Genomic DNA, 21,517 nt, shown 5'->3' on the forward strand with positions numbered 1-21,517 from the left:
CAAGGCAAATTTACAACAGCAAGGTTTATGATAAAATCTGTCAAAACATTAACCATGGTGGCACAAGTTTCAGCTCTTAACAGAAACGGGGAAGCAGGAGCTTAGGAATGGACGCACATTTGTACTTCTAGCTCTGAAAATGCCTGTTTATGTCGTATATGAAAGTTACTCAATTCCTTTTTTTCTCATTTTACCCTAATGTGAAAGTTCTATAAGGTGATTATCTGTTTTAATTAACTGGTTTCAAAGAGATGGGAGATCCTAGGATTAAAGATATAAATCTAAGTAAAAAATTACTAGCTAAGAGAACTTCAGATGTTCAAGACGAAAGCTAAGAATCTATAGCATTTTCACTTATTGTCTGATGAATTCAAAGAAAATCAAGTCTTAACATAGGTAGTGTCTTACACTTTTTGCTACTTTAAGACAAAGATTATTCATTTGGCCATGTGCCAGCATTTGAGCACTATTCATTAAGATGATTTTAATCTTTCAACATGGGAAACAAGGTTGGTTGTTTGGGTTTACTATTTCCTGATGAGGAAAGAAGATGTATGTCCTAGAAAATTACTAACAGAAATACTGTTATCAAAAGTGAGTCTTTCTGCTGGCAGTCAATTATAACCAAGATAGTTAACTTTGTGTGTGAGGCACATACTAGAAATAATTTCAGAAAAGGACATACTATCTTGAAAAACATAATTTGATTAGACACAGCTAGGAAAGATGTATAAGAAGAAAGTCTTCTTTAGGGAACTTAAAGGTTTTCAGTGTGTTAATGTCATGGTCACACAAGTAAAGTGCAGTGAATATTCTATGCTTAAGTGTTTCAAAAAGCCTTTGATATTACTGACCTATTTATTGAAGAATGGTAGTCATTTTAAGCTTTAGAATCTTCCTTCAACAAGGTGCATGATGAAAATTGGTGGAGACTAAAATAGATAAAAATAAAATTAGTTACTAAATATTAATTTTTGAAGCTGTAGCTTGGTGGGTAATGTTCATGCACAATTTATTTTTGCTCTCAAATATCTTAGAATAGGGCTTAGGTATTGAAAGAATAATAAAGAACCAGAATATAAAATCTCAAGAAAGCTTATCAAAATAATCGGAATTCAGAAGACTTTAGTTACTTTTAGGAAATAAGGAATTACTGAATTTGAAATCATGATTTAAAGTGGATTGTAGCATTATCAGAAAGCATCCAAACATGCCCACTGGTTTATATATTGCTTGCCTTCTCCCTTTCTTTGAATTTTGACATACTTGGTTCCAGAAAGCAATTTAGTTATTACTGTTGTTCAATAAAGATTTAAATGACATCTCTTGTGGTCTGGAAATTTTGTGTAAACTTTCCAAGACAACAAAACCACATCTTCACTTCATCATGGAGTGAAATTTCAAACTATGGACTGTATGGGACAAAAATTTAACAGAAACACAAGAAATTCTGATTAAAATAACAAACCTAATCAAATCAAACATATTACCCCCTCCCCCAATCCCAAAACTCTTCACTTTAACTTGATTACAATTAAAAGTTAAAGTCTTCAGGTAAACTCAATGTTTCACCTGGTAATGTGCCAGGTGCTACATAATTTGCCATAATAGTATATTTTAATACCACTATTTTAAAAAAGATACTCAAATCTTAATCTTTCAGTGTCATATATTTTTTAGAAAGACAGATTACACAGATGTTTATAAAACAAAAATATAGTTTGAAAATTTAGGTTTCATCATTAACAAGAATGATTATTCATTAAGTATTTACCTGTGCAAAGAAATATGAACAAGACTGAATTTCTGACCTCCAGAAGCTGCATGCTAATGGGAGATAGTACAGGAATAATGAAACAACAGGGAACTTAATAACTGCCCTAATAGAGATGAAGGAAGGGCTATAAATCATACAGAGCAGAGATTAACTTCTACTTGCTGGTGGGGTGGAGGTGGGGAATTAGGGAAAGCTTCATGTTAGGAGGTGGTATAAAAGTGTTCTTGAAGGATGAATTGGATTTAAACTCATGAAGGTGAATATGACAGAGTAGAGGATTAAAAATGGTAAATGAATTAAATAATAAAAGTATAGAGTAGGAACTGAAATGGGGAGTAGCATAGGGTCTGAGGTATTAGTACGAATGAATCACTTTTATTAATATTCTTGCCATCCACAGAAAAACAAACTAACATATCAGAACCTCGATGTATGATTTGGGCAATTGGTTCTTTTAGAAAATTCCAAAATGGGCCCAGAAAACTTGGACACAGGCACTCTTCATTCTTTGATTCTAGAAATGATAAAGCCACTGTCTGTCTTATTGCAACTTAAAGACAATAATATCTGCAATATTTAAACTTACAGTCCACAAGGTAGCTATAATTCTTGAAAAAGTTGTTGCAATTTTTATAAAAGAAGAAATAAAGTGATTATATGACATGATTGAGGTCTTCATTGAAAGGAAACTGATTTCAAGGTTTTCTTATTTGACAAACGAGATTACATATTCACTTGCTCTATGTCACCTAAATAAAAGTATACAATTACTGTTAGTATGACCATAATTTAAGAAAATAAGATGCAAAAAGCAAATCTAATTTTGCAAAGTGGTAAGACTATGATGTAAGACATTAGTAATCAGTGTACACATTCAAGTAAAGAGTAATTCTTCAAAGCAATAACACTGAGACATTTTATGTCAAATTATTATATCACTGTTCAAACTATGTTTGAATTTTCTCCTCCAGAATTATCTTCAGGACTTGTTTATAAGTTGGGGAAAAAAATTCAGTCTCCTCTCTTTTAGTCACCTGGTTTTTGTTTCAAAACAGTTATGTTCAGAAGCAAAATGAAGCTAAGAGATTTAAAATCAAATTTGTCTTTAAAAAGCCAATGTGTACATAATCTATATGGGTTTGAGAAACATTCTTTGTGACATTATCAGGAGGATCTCCCTAAGCAACAAAAACTGTTGGCATGGAAGAAAAGTCCACATGAGACAAAGTATATTTGACTGGTGCATTTGGCAGCTCTTACCTTTTCAAATATTACGTAATTTTGGTTTCTCTATTTTATGCAAAGCTCCTAAGTTTTAAAACAAGTATACATCTTGAAGTTTCTGTTACAGTAGGTGTGATTTTTTGAAATAAAAGCCACTTCTTAATTTAAGCTTTCTTAGGTGCTACCTTGGTTTATTTCTTTATTTTTCATACATGTTATGAACGCTACTATTGAGGGGATCAGTTGGAATAGACAGGCAGGAGCATCTTACTTTCCGAAAGACAAAATGGTTTTATTTATAAAGCCAGAAACGTTGATTGCTGCTGTTTTCTAAGTCTTACCTTACATGGAACCAGTGTTAAAAGTTCGTTAGTTAGAGCTTAACAACACAATGGCTGAAGGAATGGAGTTACCACACAAGTGTTTAAATTCCATGCTGGATCCCTAGCTACAACAGAGAAGAAAGTTCAAACAACAAAAACAGAGTTGCAAGGTCTGAACTTGTGTGTCACGGATACCTCTTACTCATCACCAGGCAGCTCTTATTCAGGGCAACCAGTCCCTCCCAAGCAACATGGTTAATTGAATAAGGATTCTGAACCTTTTGGCTGCAGATAAACCAAAGTGGCACATGGCTCATAACTCAAATATTTCATTTTAGGCAGCTGTTAGTTTTCTTGCCCAGACTAATTTGGATTATTCAATCATTTTCTTTTCTCTAATGAAAAACTGCTTGTAGTTCCTGGTGGGGACAAAGAACTGCAATTATGGATCCTGGAAGGTAAATTTATTACCTACTCATTTTAATCATGTATACAAGTGATACTAAATTCAGAACATTTTATTAGTAGTATAATTATACCTCTGCGTGTGTGTGTAAATTTAATAATATTCAGCCCTGACTAGAGTTTCCTACTATGATGGACCTGGAACCTCCCACAGTGAGCAACTAAAAATGTTGGACAGAAAATTACAAACATCTCGTCAAATGCATCATTATGTTGGCAAGTTGCTAAGGAATACTGAGAGGCCAAAACCTAAGTTAAACTGGGAACCCTTAACGGTATGTGAAGCATGAAGGGCAGTTTTTACCTTGAGAGCATTTGACTTATGATAGAGGTGAAGTTGAGCTTTGGTTTTCATGGCCTCCTAATGGAGTAGGGGATAGGGGACACAGTCCAGGGCCCACCCACAAAGAGAAATCTCAGACTATGAATGGAGGATAGAAAAAAATATTCCCCTTATGAATTTTATAAACACAAGCTAGCCCTCATGTGGATTTTCATCCCAGATTATTATTTAAGTGGCCCAATAAAATTCAAATTAGGATTTTAAAGTGTGCTAAGGCCTGTACATGTTCCCAGGCAGAAGCAAATGCAAAGCCTCTATGAAGGAACCCACCTTCAACTCAGGACTGAAAAGACCCCCAGAGACTAATCCTAAGACATACAAGCTCACATTCACGAATCAGTAAACATCTAAAGAAACAAGGCAAGATAAATGTAGCTAGCAGAAATAATCTCAAAACTGGAGCAGTAAATACTTGAGACTTTAAAATAATCAGAAGTATAGAATAAGCACATTTAAAATGTATACGAAAATTAAAAAGGGGTTGAAAATATGAGATAGAAACGAGACAACAAAAATGATCAAATGGATTTGGGAATGAACGAAATATAACTTCCTGAAATGAAAAATATAATAACAGAAATTAAAAACTCACTGGAATTCTGCTCCCAGACAGAACAGAGTCGTTCGTGGCAGACCAACGCTCCTGCCAAGGAACAACTAGTAAAGCTGGACAAAATACATACCATATTTGTTTAAAAGTATCAGAGAGGGGCTGAAACAAAGAAAACTAGAGGAACTAAGATTCCAGAGAAGAGAGAACTGAGAGGTAAACTGATGGTCTGCAGCCGCTCTTCCCCTGAAGGCATTTGCGGGCTCTGGGTTCGTCCCGGCAGAAGACTGCTGCTAGGGACAGGGAAACCAGCAGAGCTGTTGGCAATCTTTCAGGGCTGGAGCGACAGACCAGGAGAACCAAAGGGACCTGAAACACATGCCTAGTTTCCCCTTCGAAGTATTTCGCAAATTCTGGGCTGTCCTAAGTGGGAGGTTAAAAAAGCTCAGATGAGAATATCTAAAAGGACTGGAGTGAAGATATTACCTTCACTGTTGAAAGCCTAGTGAGCTACCCCATAGGAAAAGAGGCAAACCAGAGAAAACAGCCTCACTCAAACTGCAACCCAGCTTCAACTCAGCATACCTGACTGGATTAAGGTGATTAGCTCCCACTCAATCTTTCCAATAGAGGAAAGGCTAAGCCCTCTCTGGTGGAAAACAAAATCACCTGGAGGATCAGGATGTCTTACAGTAAATCAACAATTGATAGGCCTGCCGAGAGACAGGACCATGCATCTAGACACCTAGAAACAAAACAGACAATAGAGAAAGACCCATGGGTGATTCAGATATTGGAGTTGGCAGACATGGATTTTTAAGTACTATTTTATAGTAACTAAGTTACTATAGTTTCTTATAGTTCTAAGCAAAGGGGAGACAATATATTTAGAAAGATGAGTATTTCACCAGAGAATTGAAATGTACCAAAAACATCAAGAGGAGACTGTAGAATTAAAAAATACAGAATCTGAAATTAAGAATTGAATAGCTGGCTTTAACAGCAGAAGACAGGATTAGTGAAATAAAAGACAGGTAATTTTGAAAATTCAAAACTAATGCACATAGAGAAAAAAAAGGATAATACAGAAGAGATGCGGGAACGCAGTGAAAAACAATATAAAATATATATAATTGGAGTCACAGAAGGAGGGGGAAAAAGATACTTAGCAAAGATTTTCTAAAACTGACAAATGATATGAAGTCAGAGATTTAACAGGTCTATGAACTCAAGCAAAGAATATCACACCTAGGCACAAAATAAAACTGCCAAACAAAACGAAACGAAACAAAACAACCCCCAAAACCCAACAACGAAAAAGATCTAAAAAGCAATCAGAGAAAACAGAGATTTTACTTTCAGGAGAAGAACATTAAGACTGACAGCTGATTTCTCAACAGGGGAGAGGGAAGCTAGACATTAAGAAGATGAAATTTTAAAAGAGTTATAGGAGAAGTTATACTTTTGGCCATGATGGAATAACAGGGACCACATTTACCCTCCCCACCTTAAAAAAACAACCAACAAACCAACCAACCAAACAAACAAAAAAAAAACAAAAACAAAACCCTAAAACAAAACAAAAGACCCACCAAAACCAAAGCAACAACAACAACAAAAACAACAGTGGGAATACATGAATCAATGTTTTTGTACTTTGGACAACAGGCAGCACAGGATAGTGTTCCCACAGAGAAGGGAAAGAAATGGAGTCCTAAGATTACCCCAGTTTATCATATGGCAAGTTTACAGAGCAGAGTATAGAAGGGGGAACAAAACAGAGCCTGGCAGCTTCCCTGAGTCGAGAACATAAGAGTTGAGAATTTGGGGAGGCCAAGATGGTTAGAATTTGCAGTCAGAGTACTGGAGAGGGGAATTCTGGAACAAAAATTGCTGCACAGAAAGAGAGTGAAAGAGTGAGTGGGCTCTGGAGAGCTACAGAGCATTCCTTGAGTCTTCCTCTGAGTATGGACAAGCATACGTGTGTAAGTAAACTACCAAGGCTAAGGTAAGAACCGCCAGAAAGGTGCAGGCAGAACAATGACCAAAACTCACACGTGGTTAGGACCAGTCACAGCAGAGAAAACTCCTACTGCACAGGGCATCAGGTATTCAGAGGGCGATTTCCTGAGCTGGGGGGGGAATCAGCCCTAGACTAAAGGAGCTCTGGTCCCACCTACTGAACCTCTCTCTCTCTGTGTCTTTCTGTGTGTGTGTGTGTGTGTGTGTCTCTCTCTCCCTCTCTCTGTGTCTCTCTGTCTCTCTCTCTCTGTGTCTCAAAACTGTTTCCAAATAATGTAACTGTGTCCCTGAAGAAAGTTTGAAAGTTTTCAACCAGAAACAAAAATATCTAACACCCAAAAAGTTAAAATTCACAATGACTGGCATCCAAAAAAAGTTACCAGGCATACAAAGCAGAAAAATACAAGTCATGATTGCACAGCGCAGGGAAACAGTCATTATTTTGTAATAACCTTAAATGGAGTATGGTCTATAAAATATTGAACCACTATTATATACACCTGAAACTAATATAATAACTCAACTATACTTCAACTAAAAAAATATAATTCATGATAAAGAAATCAATAGAAACAGACTTGGAAATAGAACAGATAATAGAATTAACGGACAAGGACATTAAAACAGTTCTTATGACTATATTTTTTATATTCCAGAAGATAAGGTAAAACATGAAAAAATTAAGGAGAGAGATGAAAGACATTAAAAAGCCCCAATTTTCACTTTTAGAGACGAAAAATATGTCTGTGAAGAAAAAGGCTCTGGATGGGATTAAGAAGAGCACATTAGACACTGCAAAAGAAAAGTTTGGTAAATTTAAAGACAAAACAATAGAAACTATCCAAAATAAAACACCCAGAGGAAAAAGACACCCTCCCCAAAATGAACAAAGAATGAATGAGCTGTAGGACAATCTCAAGTGGCCTAATATGTATTAAATAGCAGTTCCAGAAGAGAGGAAAGAGGAAGTTTGAGGACAAAAAATATTGAAAAAAGTAATAGCCAAAATTTAAAAAAACTGATAAAGATTATAAACCCACAGTACAGGAAGTTCAACAAATCATAAGCACAGAAGCATGCAGAAATTTATAACCCATCACAATCAAATTGGCTAAAAAAAGTGATGAAGGGAAAACACTTAAAGCAGCCAGAGGGTATATGTATAGAGAACAAAAATAAAAATGACAGCAGGAACAAAGCAAGCCAGAAACAGTAGAGCAACATCTGAAAATATTTTTCAAAAAGTTAACCTACAATTCTATAGCCAGCAAAAAACTTCTTTTTCACAAAATGAAGGCACCAAAAAAAAAAAAAAAAAAAAAGAGAGAGATAGAGAGAGATTTTCAAACATACAAAAGCTGAAAGAATTCATTACTTACAGCCCTGCATTGTATAAAAGATAAATACTTCAGGAAGAAGGAAAATGGCAACAGGTGGAAACTTGGATCTACATAAAGAAGAGCACCAGAAATGGTAAATACGTGGGTCAATATAAAATAAGGTTGCTCTTACTTTTTAAATCACCTTAAAAAATAGTTGATTGTTTAAAGCAAAAACAATAAAAAAATTATTATTGTATACCTATGTAGAAGTAAAATGTATGACAATATCCCAAAGGCCATACATGGTGAGACAATTCTTTTACACAGTAATATGACAGTTTTAGATATTACCAGTTTATAGAAACTTTACCCCAACAATTCCTACTGCCCACCCCACCCTGGTCCTCTTTTAGCCATGTACCTTAAGCTTTAAATTCTAAGTTCACTACAGATGAGAGTGTTACATAGTCTGTTTATATTTACCTTATCTTGATTGAATAATCACAACAGAAGCAATGTTTTTAGATTTCAGCTATTGGTTACTGCAATATTCCACATACAAATTCCAAAAATTAGTAGAGGTGCTTTGTAGTAGATTTGAATCAGTCTACTATTTTTTTAATTAAGAGAATTTGATTTCCCTTCGTAGGTTCTTTTTAACCATGTTTACCAAAAATACTATTTCTCTTTAATATTTTACTACTGCAAGTAGTAAGGTACCTAATAAATTTGTTCATAATGAATTTTATCTTCATTAAACTTGTCAAGAAAGTCAGACACAGTTTGACAGTGAACTTAATCTGTTTCCTTACTGCAGTATATTTTATAGGCATATTTAGTACCGTGTCTTCAGGACTGAACACTTATAAGTTTGATTAAATGTATAATAATTGCATTGAAATGTGTAGGATTTGCAGTAGAGAGTTTATATGACTAAAAAGTAAATATATATTTCAGATATCTGAGTTTGTGCATTAAAATGAACCTTTGTTAATAATCTGATAGTCAAGAAACTGGTGGCTTCCAAAGTACAAGCATTCTCCAAAACTATATTCAGAAAACAATATACGTTTGAAAACAATACACAATAAACATTAAAAATAAGTATATTAAGTATATTAAGATTTCTGCAAAGAAATATCAATAGGACACAATATTTTACTGATTCTTAAAAATATACATTTATCATTGTCCAATTCTATTTATGAAATCCTACATTAAAAATAACTTCATAGGGAGGGTGGGAGGGAGGGAGACACAAGAGGGAAGAGATATGGGAACATATGTATATATATAACTGATTCATTTTGTTGTAAAGCAGAAACTAACACACCATTGTAAAGCAATTATGCTCCAATAAAGATGTTAAAAAAAAATAAAAAAAAAAATAAAGAGAAATCCAAGAGAGAAAAAAAAAGCATACCCCAATAAGCATTCCAACTGTCTATGGAATAAAAATACATATATATGTAAATATTCATCCAATTAAAAAAATGACATTGAGCTTTCTATATGGAATACCAATATGAAAAGATGTCAGTGATGTATTATTAGGCACAAACAGAAAAATACATTTTAAATATATGTAATCTGATTTTTTCTATTAAAAATAATATGTATGTATGTGTAAATAAACTTATATATCAAAAAAAATAACTTCAACCTTTATAAATTTAACTTAAAGTACATAATAAAAAAGAAAAGAAAACCTTTCCAAAAAAAGTTATTCTAGTAAAAGGATTACAAAAAATTTGGTAACTTGAGATGCTATTCTGGAACGTATGCTACTAGTTCAAATGTGCAAGCTCCAACTTAACAAATGTTTAAAATATTTGAGTTTTTAAAACAGTGCCAAAATAAACCACATCTTTTCTAGAGATGACATATTTAGCTAAGCACGAGCAATATAAATCTTTCAACCATTTCATGTATTTATTTAAAAGCCTCAGAAACCACATGCATTTGTAATAAAAGATGAACAAAATGCTGAAATCACTGAAGCCTAACAATTGACTTATAAATCAATTTTTTAGAAAGACAAATGTATTTGTGTGTGTATGTGTCTGTGTATTTATATATCTATATATATCTCAATACGGATAGACAGGTTACCTGAAAATAGTAGTTATCAACAACACAATAATGTCTTGTGAAAAATTTGGGTTCTATACAAACCTTATGCCAGAAGACAAATGTATAGGCCATGGCTATTTTATCATTATAATGCCTCACTAGTCATGACTATTTAAAGACGGACACTTCAATAGTTATCTTTAAAAATACACTATCTATAAAATGGCTTTTTATGCAACTTTATTCAATATTAAAACTATACATTTTTAATATTCTAACTTTTTTTGTGCAATAAACTAATTCTATTGGTAAGTGACCAGATAAGAAGATTCATCAGTTTATTTGCATACTGAAATATACAAAGGATCAACTTTCTCACTGAAAAAAGAAAAATATTTTAAATAATTTTAACATAATGGCTTATTTATAAAAGTAGAATGAAAATTTCTCACATAATAATTAACTAATAACTTTGCTATAACTGCTTAGGCTTTGCTTATAAGCAACTCAGGCTATTTTTTATCAACAATGAATTGTCACAATATTCCTAATTAGTGAAGGCTAAGGCTAATGCTGCCACTATAACACTATAGAGAAGTAGTAATAATGTGATGCTATTTGCATATGCAGCTCATATTATAGTACTTCATTGAAAGAAATGTGTAGAAAATTCACAAATATATGTATAAAAGAAATGGTACAATAATAAAATAAATTGCAGGAGTTAAAATCTTTGATTTTTGATTTTTTTTAATGAAAGGTCTGGAGACCTACGGTTGCATGGAGTTTAGTCTTAAGACCTCAGCTGTAAGGCCTAGCCAGTCCTTGGCAAATTCCTAGCCCTGCTGAGAGTGTTTCCTTGCTTGCAAAATGTACTACTACTACTACTACTAAAATTACTATCATCATTATCATTATTACGTGTTTGATATATATAATATATTGTTATTATTATATGATTGTTGATAGGATCAAATAAAAATACAGATGGGAAAGGACTTTGTAAATCATCGAGTGCTACACATTTATATGATCTTTTCTGCTTTTCCTCTGAACTACTTATTTTTTACAAGGGAAAGTAAATTCTCACGTTACTATAGGAATCACATTTGATGTTTAAAGTAAACTCAAAGCAACCTCTCTGGGCAGTGGTGGAATACTTCAGATGTTGCATTATAATTGAATACGTAAAGAACTGATCTTCAATGGGTAAGCTTATTCCTTCATACAACCCTCCTCGCCCCCCCAAAAAAAGACTACGTGAAGCATTTGTAATTTTGTAGACAACTCATTTTCAAGGGGATGTGGTAATTGGGGGAGACTACCTACACTGAGCAACAGTAGATGTTAGAATTGTTTTGTAAATTTAACGTTATAATATCAAATTCTATAACAGTTCTGGATATTGATTATAGGAACTAGTTGTGCTAATCTGACTGTATATTTATAGGAAGAGATGTTTGGAAATTATAAAATGTCTTTATTCTACACTTTGTGTTTTATAAAACCTCAAGCAAAATAACTCAATAAAGGTTTGTCTGTTCTTCAGGAATAATCTGAAAATTCAAGTTTACTTGTGATTTATTTGAAGAGGATTCAGAAATGGACTATTTTGTGACAAGAACTGTTTCTTTTTACTTACCTGCATGACTTGAAAGGTGCTCTTCCTTCACATAGGGAGCTGTTACATGTTTCAGTTAGAGCTCAGAGAGAAGACTACATGCATGACCAAATTATTCCAAATTTGTATAGTTATATAGTCACTGGTTTGTGAGAGGCTATAATTCTCTTTAGGACTGTAGAGTAAATCCAGTTAGCTTATTTTTAACCCCTATCGTTCCTTATTTTCTAATTCTCAGAGTTAAAAAAAAATTTAAAGTAGGCAACATGAGTAAATTCTAAATTTGAACTCAGTGGGATGATTCTATCAGTTAATTCAATGGATTTAATATGAAAGAAACAGAGCTTGTTTGCATCATGATTCTTTTGTTACCCTATGATAAAGCACCTTTATCATAGAGTAGAAAAAGTTCAAAGGCATTCAAAGGCATAATCTCCAATGGTGTATGTAATAAAGTATTCTGTACTTGTCCTGAAAACAGGCAATGGTAGATTTAGTTCAATCTTAAAGATAAATTAAAAAATTGTATGGACTTCGAAAATTTTTCACTTGCCTACAAAATTTTCACTAATTCCACCTCTACTTGTCAATTTCATCCTGCTCCGCTCATATTTATTTTCTATCAGCTTCTCATCTATTCAATCTAAAAAAAAATTTTTTTTCCTATAGTCAAATACATTCCTAAGCCAAAAAATCTTAGTTTTATTCATAATTTCATAAGATTAGAAGTGACTGCCATGATGTAATTATTTTAAATTATCCCTTAAATTAAAAAAAGTAGGTATCCTGAACCAAATCGCAGGTTTACTTTTTCCCCAAGGCTTTATATTTTTAATTATAATTCTTTTGTATATTATATATTAGATTCCCCTCCTCCATTACAAAAATTCAAATGATAATCTAAATAAAGATAATAGAAAAGAATACTTAATATGTTTGATGGGCTCTTGTCCTTTAGCATCATGCTGGCACATGCTAATTTTCAAGCCAAAAGTATCCCAGCCTATTAGACAGACTTGGCAATTTCTTTCTTTTTTTTTTTTTTTTTTGTGGTACGCGGGCCTCTCACTGTTGTGGCCTCTCCCGTTGCGGAGCACAGGCTCCGGACGCGCAGGTTCAGTGGCCATGGCTCACGGGCCCAGCCGCTCCGCGGCATGTGGGATCTTCCCGGACCGGGGCACGAACCCGTGTCCCCTGCATCGGCAGGCGGACTCCCAACCACTGCGCCACCAGGGAAGCCCAGACTTGGCAATTTCTACAGTTTAAATAGAGTTTAGATCATTATTCAGACCCAACATTTAAAAAATATTGACACCATGAATTTATAAGTACACATTAACAATACCCTCTTTTTATTGAAAACAGTGTGCATTATTTGTAGTGAAAGAAAAATCATGCCTTGATTAATGTAATTTTAATAAACCAAACTCTTATTAAGGCAAATTATACATTTGATTCTTGGTATCTATACTTAATATTCTTCAAAACTAACAAAGATTACATGCATGCATTGAAGGAAGACTATACACTCTTATGTATGTGCTTCTCTCATTGGTTAAGAAATAAACTCTACATTGAAAAATGTATGTATTTGAAGTTTTGACCTAACACAGTGGATTAAGGTTTAGGCAATATTTACTCTGCTGTATTTTGATTCAGAAAGGGCCATATGTGAAGATATGATCCTGACCAACTTTACTATGTTTCTATAATGGTCTTTCAGCAAAAATATTTATATTAAATACAGTGAGATATAAAATAGTTACAAAATAAGCTGCAACTTTATAGCTACCCATTGGTAAAAGTCTGTAGTTAATACATTTGGATAAATAACTCAAGTCAGCAGCAAAGTGGTTAAACATTTGTGATTTGATTTTATCTCAACTTGGAATGTGGTTGGAGTGTCCCACTTCTAACAACTGTTTGCTAAGTTAAGGCTTTAGTGTTTACACAGTGTTGAATGAAGCAGCCTGGTCACCAGATGTGATTGCTTCCCCAGACTGTCGTTTTTTTCTCAGTCAGATCACTGTCCTCATGGTCCCTGTTCCAACCTTCTTCCTCAGGACGTCCACCAGCCTTTCCAACCTAAGTTGGGGGCAGGGGGGCAGGAGGGAAAAAAATGATTATAAAACATGCAATTATTGTCAGGAATGTTTTGGCTGAAAAAGGACAGTATTTGCCTGTGACCAAGCATTCTTGGTAGTCATGTTAAGAAACAAAGCATTACTGTAAGTGAGAGACATGGGTGCAGAGTGCCAAGTATTTGAGGTTAAAAAAACAGCAAAAACACAAACTTTAATCCAGATCTTCAGATTATGTCAGCATTAGATGCTACATGAAAAATCTAAGATACTAATTTTAATACATTTACCTACTTGCATTACGGTTATGAATGAAATCATTACTATGCAATGACAAGATGGCATATTAAACATAGAGCAGTTTCAAACTGATTTTCACCAAGAGTACATATTTCAATACATAAATACTATCAGCCTTAGATCTGTTACCTAGCTAAATAAGTAACATATTGGTATACTGTACAACTGTTATGCATTAAATTTCTTCTGTTTAAAGCCAGGTATTAGGTGGCTAAGTTGGAAAAACTTGATATCTCAATGGTATAAATATAACTTAAATGTATAAAAATGATTTGATGCTAATAAAACCAGACTTTCTGTACTACATTTTAAAAGTTTCTATTCTTGAGTAATATAAATAGGCTAGCAGTGACTATATACACTTCTGAGTCAAAGATAAGTGATTTTTCAGTTGATTAAAAACTCACCAATTATACTGAAAATAGAGTCAAAAATTCAGAAGTCATTCTGTAGGTTCTTAGACTACTCTATGGGAGGGAAATCACATTCATTGAATGAGTGACAGTTTTGCTTGACAAAAGATGATGGAATCAGATCATTAATTGATTTTTTTTCCTTATTATTTTCTTTCCCGCAAGCATAAAACCTCAACAAAAAATCTTGCTTGGTGTTACACACACAGAAATCTTCTTTATAAGTGAAAATCACACCCAGCAGTTTTCATGTACACAAAGCTTCCTCCTCAAAGACTGGTGAGTGACACAGTCTAGTCTGTTCCAGCTTACCTCATTTATACGGACCCATGCATGAGGGTCCTTTGCAAATAAACACAGCACAGAGCTAGACACTAAAGGAATGAGGGTATTCTTAGCGTCATACAGACTGGTTTAGATGGACTAATTGGATGCATGCAACACTGAAAACAGCTCAAGTTTATTGGATGATTCTGCATATATCAAGACTTCTGTTAATAGAAAACAGGAATATGAAACAAAGAATACAGTGCATAAAAGTATCTTTGCTTTGAGAAATATAGTAATGATCTTAGAGTAAAAATGCAAATCTTGCTTAAATTTATTACTACAAATTTCTCAAACGTAAATTTTACACAAGTGATATACAACCATTAAACCACGTTTAAGCTAGTGATGCAAATACTTGAACCAGAAGATTTACTGGACAATTCACTGTATTCACAGATAAGTCTGTATTAGTTGGACTTGCCCTAGTGATAAAAACTAGTGCTATTTTATACACTCTGAATATTATGATTCATAGGATTACATAGATCCTTTAAGACAAAGTTTCACTACGTTGAATTGTGGAGGAGGGGGAAGAAAAATGTCACTATGAAATTTTAACTGTACTGTAAAATATGATAATAACTTGAATTAACTGTTAACAAATGACTCCCAGGAGAAACCTTGATATGCCACTAATAGAATTTCTCAGGATGTACTGTAAAAAGTTAGAAAATATTACTTTCAAGATGGTTAAATATATCCCTCCCCCACAATATGATTTGCATTACTATTAAAAAAACTTCCTCGTAATGTAAAAGTAAGCTCTACTCTGCACAGTTATTATCACTATGAATTCTGAATCAACAGAATGCCAAATTACTGAGATGAACCTGTTTTGTGCTTCTTTTGCCTTCTCCTTTACAGATGGACTCATTTTACTTTAGTTTCTTTTTCACACAGTAGGATATCTTTCCATTTAGAACTCTTAATACATCTTGCTAAGGTAAGAGGTTAGGAGGAAATACTTAAATATCACATTTTGCAATGTATTTACTATATTTCAACAATTACTAGAACAACCACATTCTCAGTTTATTCAGGTTGAATGATTTATGAAAATTTGATCTCAGAAATGAGAAAAATGTCAATTACTTAGTTTTGTAAAAGCTTACTGACTTTGGAAACACAATGAAGCACCTATTCTTTCCTGTAAGGAATGGACTACACCTGCCAAACATGGACTGTGCTGACAGGAAGGTAGGTGTGTCTGTCTGTTGAACCATCTTGCAGGATCTGCCTGCAGGCTATTCTTTACTGTCCAAATCAATAATATTCTTTAAAAAATTACATACTTTAATAAAATAGGGCCCAATTGCTTTACATGTTGCTCAGCAATAGCTTCCCACAAACTTCATGAATAGGAAAAGGGTTAGATCTAAGATTAGAATTTCTCTATTTTAAATGACGAACTGAAGCACAGACAAGGAAACCCTCATACAACGTCCTAAGATAAGACAGTAAGAAATATGGCCTGGTTTCCCTGTTCTTACTGCAAAGCTACTTCCACTAGAGTTTTGGCTACTAGAAAGCTACAGATTTCAGATTATAGGTTAATGTATTATTTGTCTTAATAGCTTCATTAAACTGTTTGCTCAAGTTACTACTTAAGTCAAATTGGGTATTTTTTTTAACACCTCTATTACAGTATAATTGCTTTAAAATAGTGTGTTACTTTCTGCTTTAGAACAAAGTGAATGAGCTATACATAAACATATATCCCCATATCTCCTCCCTGTTACATCTCCCTCCCACCCTCCCTTTCCCATCCCTCTAGGTGGTCACAAAGCACCGAACTGATCTCCCTGTGCTATGTGGCTGCTACCCACTAGCTATCTATTTTACATTTGGTAGTGTATATTTGTCCATGCCACTCTCTCACTTTGTCCCAGCTTACCCTTCCCCCTCCCCGTGTCCTCAAGTCTACTCTCTACATCTGTCTTTATTCCTGTCCTGCCCCTATGTTCTTCAGAACCATTTTTTTCCTTTAGATTCCATATATATGTGTTAGCATACGGTATTTGTTTTTCTCTTTCTAACTTACTTCACTCTGTATGAAAGACTCTAGGTCCATCCACCTCACTACAAATAACTCAATTTCATTTCTTTTTATGGCTGAGTAATATTCCATTGTATATATGCGCCACATCTTCTTTATCCATTCATCTGTCGATGGACACTTAGGTTGCTTCCATGTCTTGGCTACTGTAAATAGAGCTGCAATGAACATTGTGGTACATGACTCTTTTTGCATTATGGTTTTCTCAGGGTATATGCCCAGTAATGGGATTGCTGGGTCATATGGTAGTTTTTTTTTAATTTTTTAAGGAACCTCCACACTGTTCTCCATAGTGGCTGTATCAATTTACATTCCCACCAACAGTGCAAGAGGGTTCCCTTTTCTCGACATCCTCTCCAGCATTTATTGTTTGTAGATTTTTTGATGATGGCCATTCTGACCTGTGTGAAGTGATACCTCATTGTAGTTTTGATCTGCATTTCTTTAATGATTAGTGATGTTGAGCATCCTTTCATGTGTTTGTTGGCAAACTGTATTTCTTCTTTGGAGAAATGTCTGTTTAGGTCTTCTGTCCATTTTTGGATTGGGTTGTTTGTTTTCTGGATATTGAGCTGCATGAGCTGATTGTAAATTTTGGAGATTAATTCTTTGTCAGTTGCTTCATTTGCAAATATTTTCTCCCATTCTGAGGGTTGTCTTTTCGTCTTGTTTATGTTTCCCTTTGCTGTGCAAAAGGTTTTAAGTTTCATTAGGTCCCATTTGTTTGTTTTTATTTCCATTTCTCTAGGAGGTGGGTCAAAAAGGATCTTACAGTGATTTATGTCATAGAGTGTTCTGCCTATGTTTTCCTCTAAGAGTTTTATAGTGTCTGGCCTTGCATTTAGGTCTTTAATCCATTTTGAGTTTATTTTTGTGTATGGTGTTAGGGAGTGTTCTAATTTTATTATTTTACATGTAGATGTCCACTTTTCCCAGCACACTTATTGAAGAGGCTGTCTTTTCTCCTCTGTATATTCTTGCCTCTTTTATCAAAGATAAGGTGTCCTTATGTGTGTGGGTTTATCTCTGGGCTTTCTATCCTGTTCCATTGATCTATATTTCTGTTTTTGTGCCAGTGCCATACTGTCTTGATTACTGTAGCTTTGTAGTATAGTCTGAAGTCTGGGAGCCTGATTGCTCCAGCTCCATTTTTCTTTCTCAAGATTGCTTTGGCTCTTCAGGGTCTTTTGTGTTTCCATAGAAATTGTGAAATTTTTTTGTTCTAGTTCTGTGAAAAATGCCATTGGTAGTTTGATAGGGATTGCACTGAATCTGTAGATTGCTTTGGGTACTAGAGTCATTTTCACAATGTTGATTCTTCCAATCCAAGAACATTGTATATCTCTCCATTTGTTTGTGTCATCTTTAATTCCTTTCATCAGGTTATAATTTCCTGCATACAGGTCTTTTATCTCCTTAGGTAAGTTTATTCCTAGGTATTTTATTCTTTTTGTTGCAGTGGTAAATGGGAGTGTTTCCTTTATTTCTCTTTCAGATTTTTCATCATTAGTGTATAGGAATGCAAGAGATTTTTGTGTGTTAATTTTGTATCCTGCTACTTTACCAAATTCATTAATTAGCTCTAGTAGTTTTCTGGTAGCATCTTTAGGATTCTCCATGAAGAGTATCGTGTCATCTGCAAAGTGACAGTTTTACTTCTTCTTTTCTGATTTGGATTCCTTTTACTTGTTTTTCTTCTCTGATTGCTGTGGTTAAAACTTCCAAAACTATGTTGAATAATAGCGGTGAGAGTGGACCACCCTGTCTTGTTCCTGATCTTAGAGGAAATGGTTTCAGTTTTTCAACATTGAGAATGATATTGGCTGTGGGTTTGTCATATATGGCCTTTATTATGTTGAGGTAAGTTCCCTCTGTGCCTACTTTCTGGAAGGTTTTTCCCATAAATGGGTGTTAAATTTTTTCAAAAGCATTTTCTGCATCTATGGAGATGATCATATGGTTTTTCTCCTTCAATTTGTTAAGATGGTTTATCACACTGACTGATTTGCATATACTGAAGAATCCTTGCGTTACTGGGATAAACCCCACTTGATCATGGTGTATGATCCTTTTAATGTGCTGCTGGATTCTGTTTGGTAGTATTTTGTTGAGGATTTTTGCATCTAGGTTCATTATTGATATTGGCCTGAAGTTTTCTTTCTTTGTGACATCTTTGTCTGGTTTTGGTATCAGGGTGATGGTGGCCTCGTAGAATGAATTTGGGAGTGTTCCACCCTCTGCTATATTTTGGAAGAATTTGAGAAGGATAGGTGTTAGCTCTTCTCTAAAAGTTTGATAGAATTCGCCTGTGAAGCCATCTAGTCCTGGGCTTTTGTGTGTTGCAATATTTTTAATCACAGTCTCAATTTCAGTTCTTGTGATTGGTCTGTTTAAATTTTCTATTTCTTCCTGGTTCAGCCTTGGAAGGTTGTGTTTTTCTAAGAATTTGTCCATTTCTTCCAGGTTGTCCATTTTATTGGCATATAGCTGCTTGCAGTAATCTCTCATGATCCTCTGTATTTCTGCAGTGTCAGTTGTTACTTCTCCTTTTTCATTTCTAATTCTATGGATTTGAGTTTTCTCCCTTTTTGTTCTTATTGAGTCTGCCTAATGGTTTATCAATTTTGATTATCTTCTCAAAGAACCAGTTTTAGTTTTATTGATCTTTGCTATTGTTTCCTTCACTTCTTTTCATTTATTTCTGATCTGATTTTTATGATTTCCTTCCTTCTGCTAACTTTGGGTTTTTTTGTTCTTCTTTCTCTAATTGCTTTAGGTGTAAAGTTAGGTTGTTTATTTGAGATGTTTCTTGTTTCTTGAGGTAGGATTGTATTGCTATAAACTTTCCTTTTAGAACTGCTTTTGCTGCATCCCATAGGTTTTGGGTTGTCGTGTTGTCATTGTCATTGTTTCTAGGTATTTTTTTTTATTTCTTCTTGGATTTCTTCAGTGATCTCCTGGTTACTTAGTAGTGTATTGTTTAGCCTCCATGTGTTTGTAGTTTTTACAGATTTTTTCCTGTAATTGAGATCTAGTCTCATAGCGTTGTGGTTGGAAAAGATACTTGATACAATTTCAATTTTCTTAAATTTACCAACGCTTGATTTGTGACCCAAGATATGATCTATCCTGGAGAATGTTTCATGAGCACTTGACAAGTGTATTCTGCTGTTTTTGGATAGAATGTCCTATAAATATCAATTAAGTCCATCTTGTTTAATGTATTATTTAAAGTTTGCATTTCTTATTTATTTTCATTTTGGATGATCTGTCCATTGGTGAAAGTGGGGTGTTAAAGTCCCCTACTATGATTGTGCTACTGTCGATTTTTCTTTTATGGCTGTTACCATTTGCCTTACATATTGAGGTGCTCCTATGTTGGGTGCATAAATATTTACAATTGTTATATCTTCTTCTTGGATTGATCCCTTGATCAATATGTGGTGTCCTTCTCTGTCTCTTGTAATAGTCTTTATTTTAAAGTCTATTTTTTCTGATATAAGAATTGCTACTCCAGGTTTCTTTTGATTTCCATTTGCATGGAATATCATTTTCCTTCCCCTCACTTTCAGTCTGTATGTGTCCCTATGTCTGAAGTGGGTCTCTTGCAGACAGCATATATATGGGTGTTGTTTTTGTATCCATTCAGCCAGTCTATGTCTTTTGTTTGGAGCATTTAATCCATTTACATTTAAGGTAGTTATTGATATGTATGTTCCTATTCCCATTTTCATAATTTTTTTCAGTGTATTATTGTAGGTCTTTTCCTTCTCTTGTGTTTCCTGCCTACAGAAGTTCCTTTAGCATTTGTTGTAAAGTTGGTTTGGTGGTGCTGAATTCTCTTAGCTTTTGCTTGTCTGTGAAGGTTTTGATTTCTCTGTCCAATCTGAATGAGATCCTTGCTGGGTAGAAAAATCTTGGTTGTAGGTTTTTCCCTTTCTTCACTTTAAATATGTCCTGCCACTCCCTTCTGGCTTGCAGAGTTTCTTCTGAAAGATCAACTGTTAAGCTTATGGGGATTCCCTTGTATGTTATTTGTTGATCTTCTCTTGTTGCTTTTAATATTTTTTCTTTGCATTTAATTTTTGATAGCTTGATTAATATGTGTCTTGGCATGTTTCTGCTTGGATTTATCCTGTATGGGACTGTCTGCACTTCCTGGACTTAACTATTTCCTTTCCCATATTAGGGAAATATTTTCTCAGTCCTTTTCTTTTTCTCTTCTTCTTCTGGGACCCCTATAATTCAAATGTTGGTGCATTTAATGTTGTCTCAGAGGTTTCTCAGACTGTCCTCAATTCTTTTCATTCTTTTTTTCTGTATTCTGCTCTGTAGTAGTTATATCCAATATTTTATCTTCCAGGTCACTTATCTGTTCCTCTGCCTCAGTTATTCTGCTACTGATTCCTTCTAGAGAATATTTAATTTCATTTATTGTGTTGTTCATCATTGTTTATTTGCTCTTTAGTTCTTCTAGGTCCTTGTTAAACGTTTCTTGTATTTTCTCCATTCTATTTCCAAGATTTTGGATCATCTTTACTACCATTACTCTGAATTCTTTTTCAGGTAGATTGCCTATTTCCTCTTCATTTGTTTTGTCTGGTGGGTTTTTACCTT

The 21,517-nt window shown here is 34.2% G+C and overlaps 1 protein-coding gene across 5 annotated transcripts in view; it reads right to left on the minus strand.

Annotated features, from left to right (window-relative positions):
- Positions 1-13,119: 13,119 nt before the first annotated feature.
- The window catches only part of MIPOL1 (mirror-image polydactyly 1), a 327,507-nt gene continuing 319,109 nt past the window's right edge, over positions 13,120-21,517 (minus strand). For all 5 annotated transcript variants that reach the window (XM_060143284.1, XM_060143302.1, XM_060143275.1 and 2 more), the window contains one exon: positions 13,120-13,805. In XM_060143284.1, coding sequence (XP_059999267.1) covers positions 13,739-13,805 — 67 coding nt within the window. In that variant the 3' untranslated portion in view covers positions 13,120-13,738. The remainder of the gene's footprint in view (positions 13,806-21,517) is intronic.

Source organism: Lagenorhynchus albirostris, chromosome 1 (genome assembly GCF_949774975.1).
Source record: "Lagenorhynchus albirostris chromosome 1, mLagAlb1.1, whole genome shotgun sequence".
Lineage (NCBI taxonomy): Eukaryota > Metazoa > Chordata > Mammalia > Artiodactyla > Delphinidae > Lagenorhynchus > Lagenorhynchus albirostris.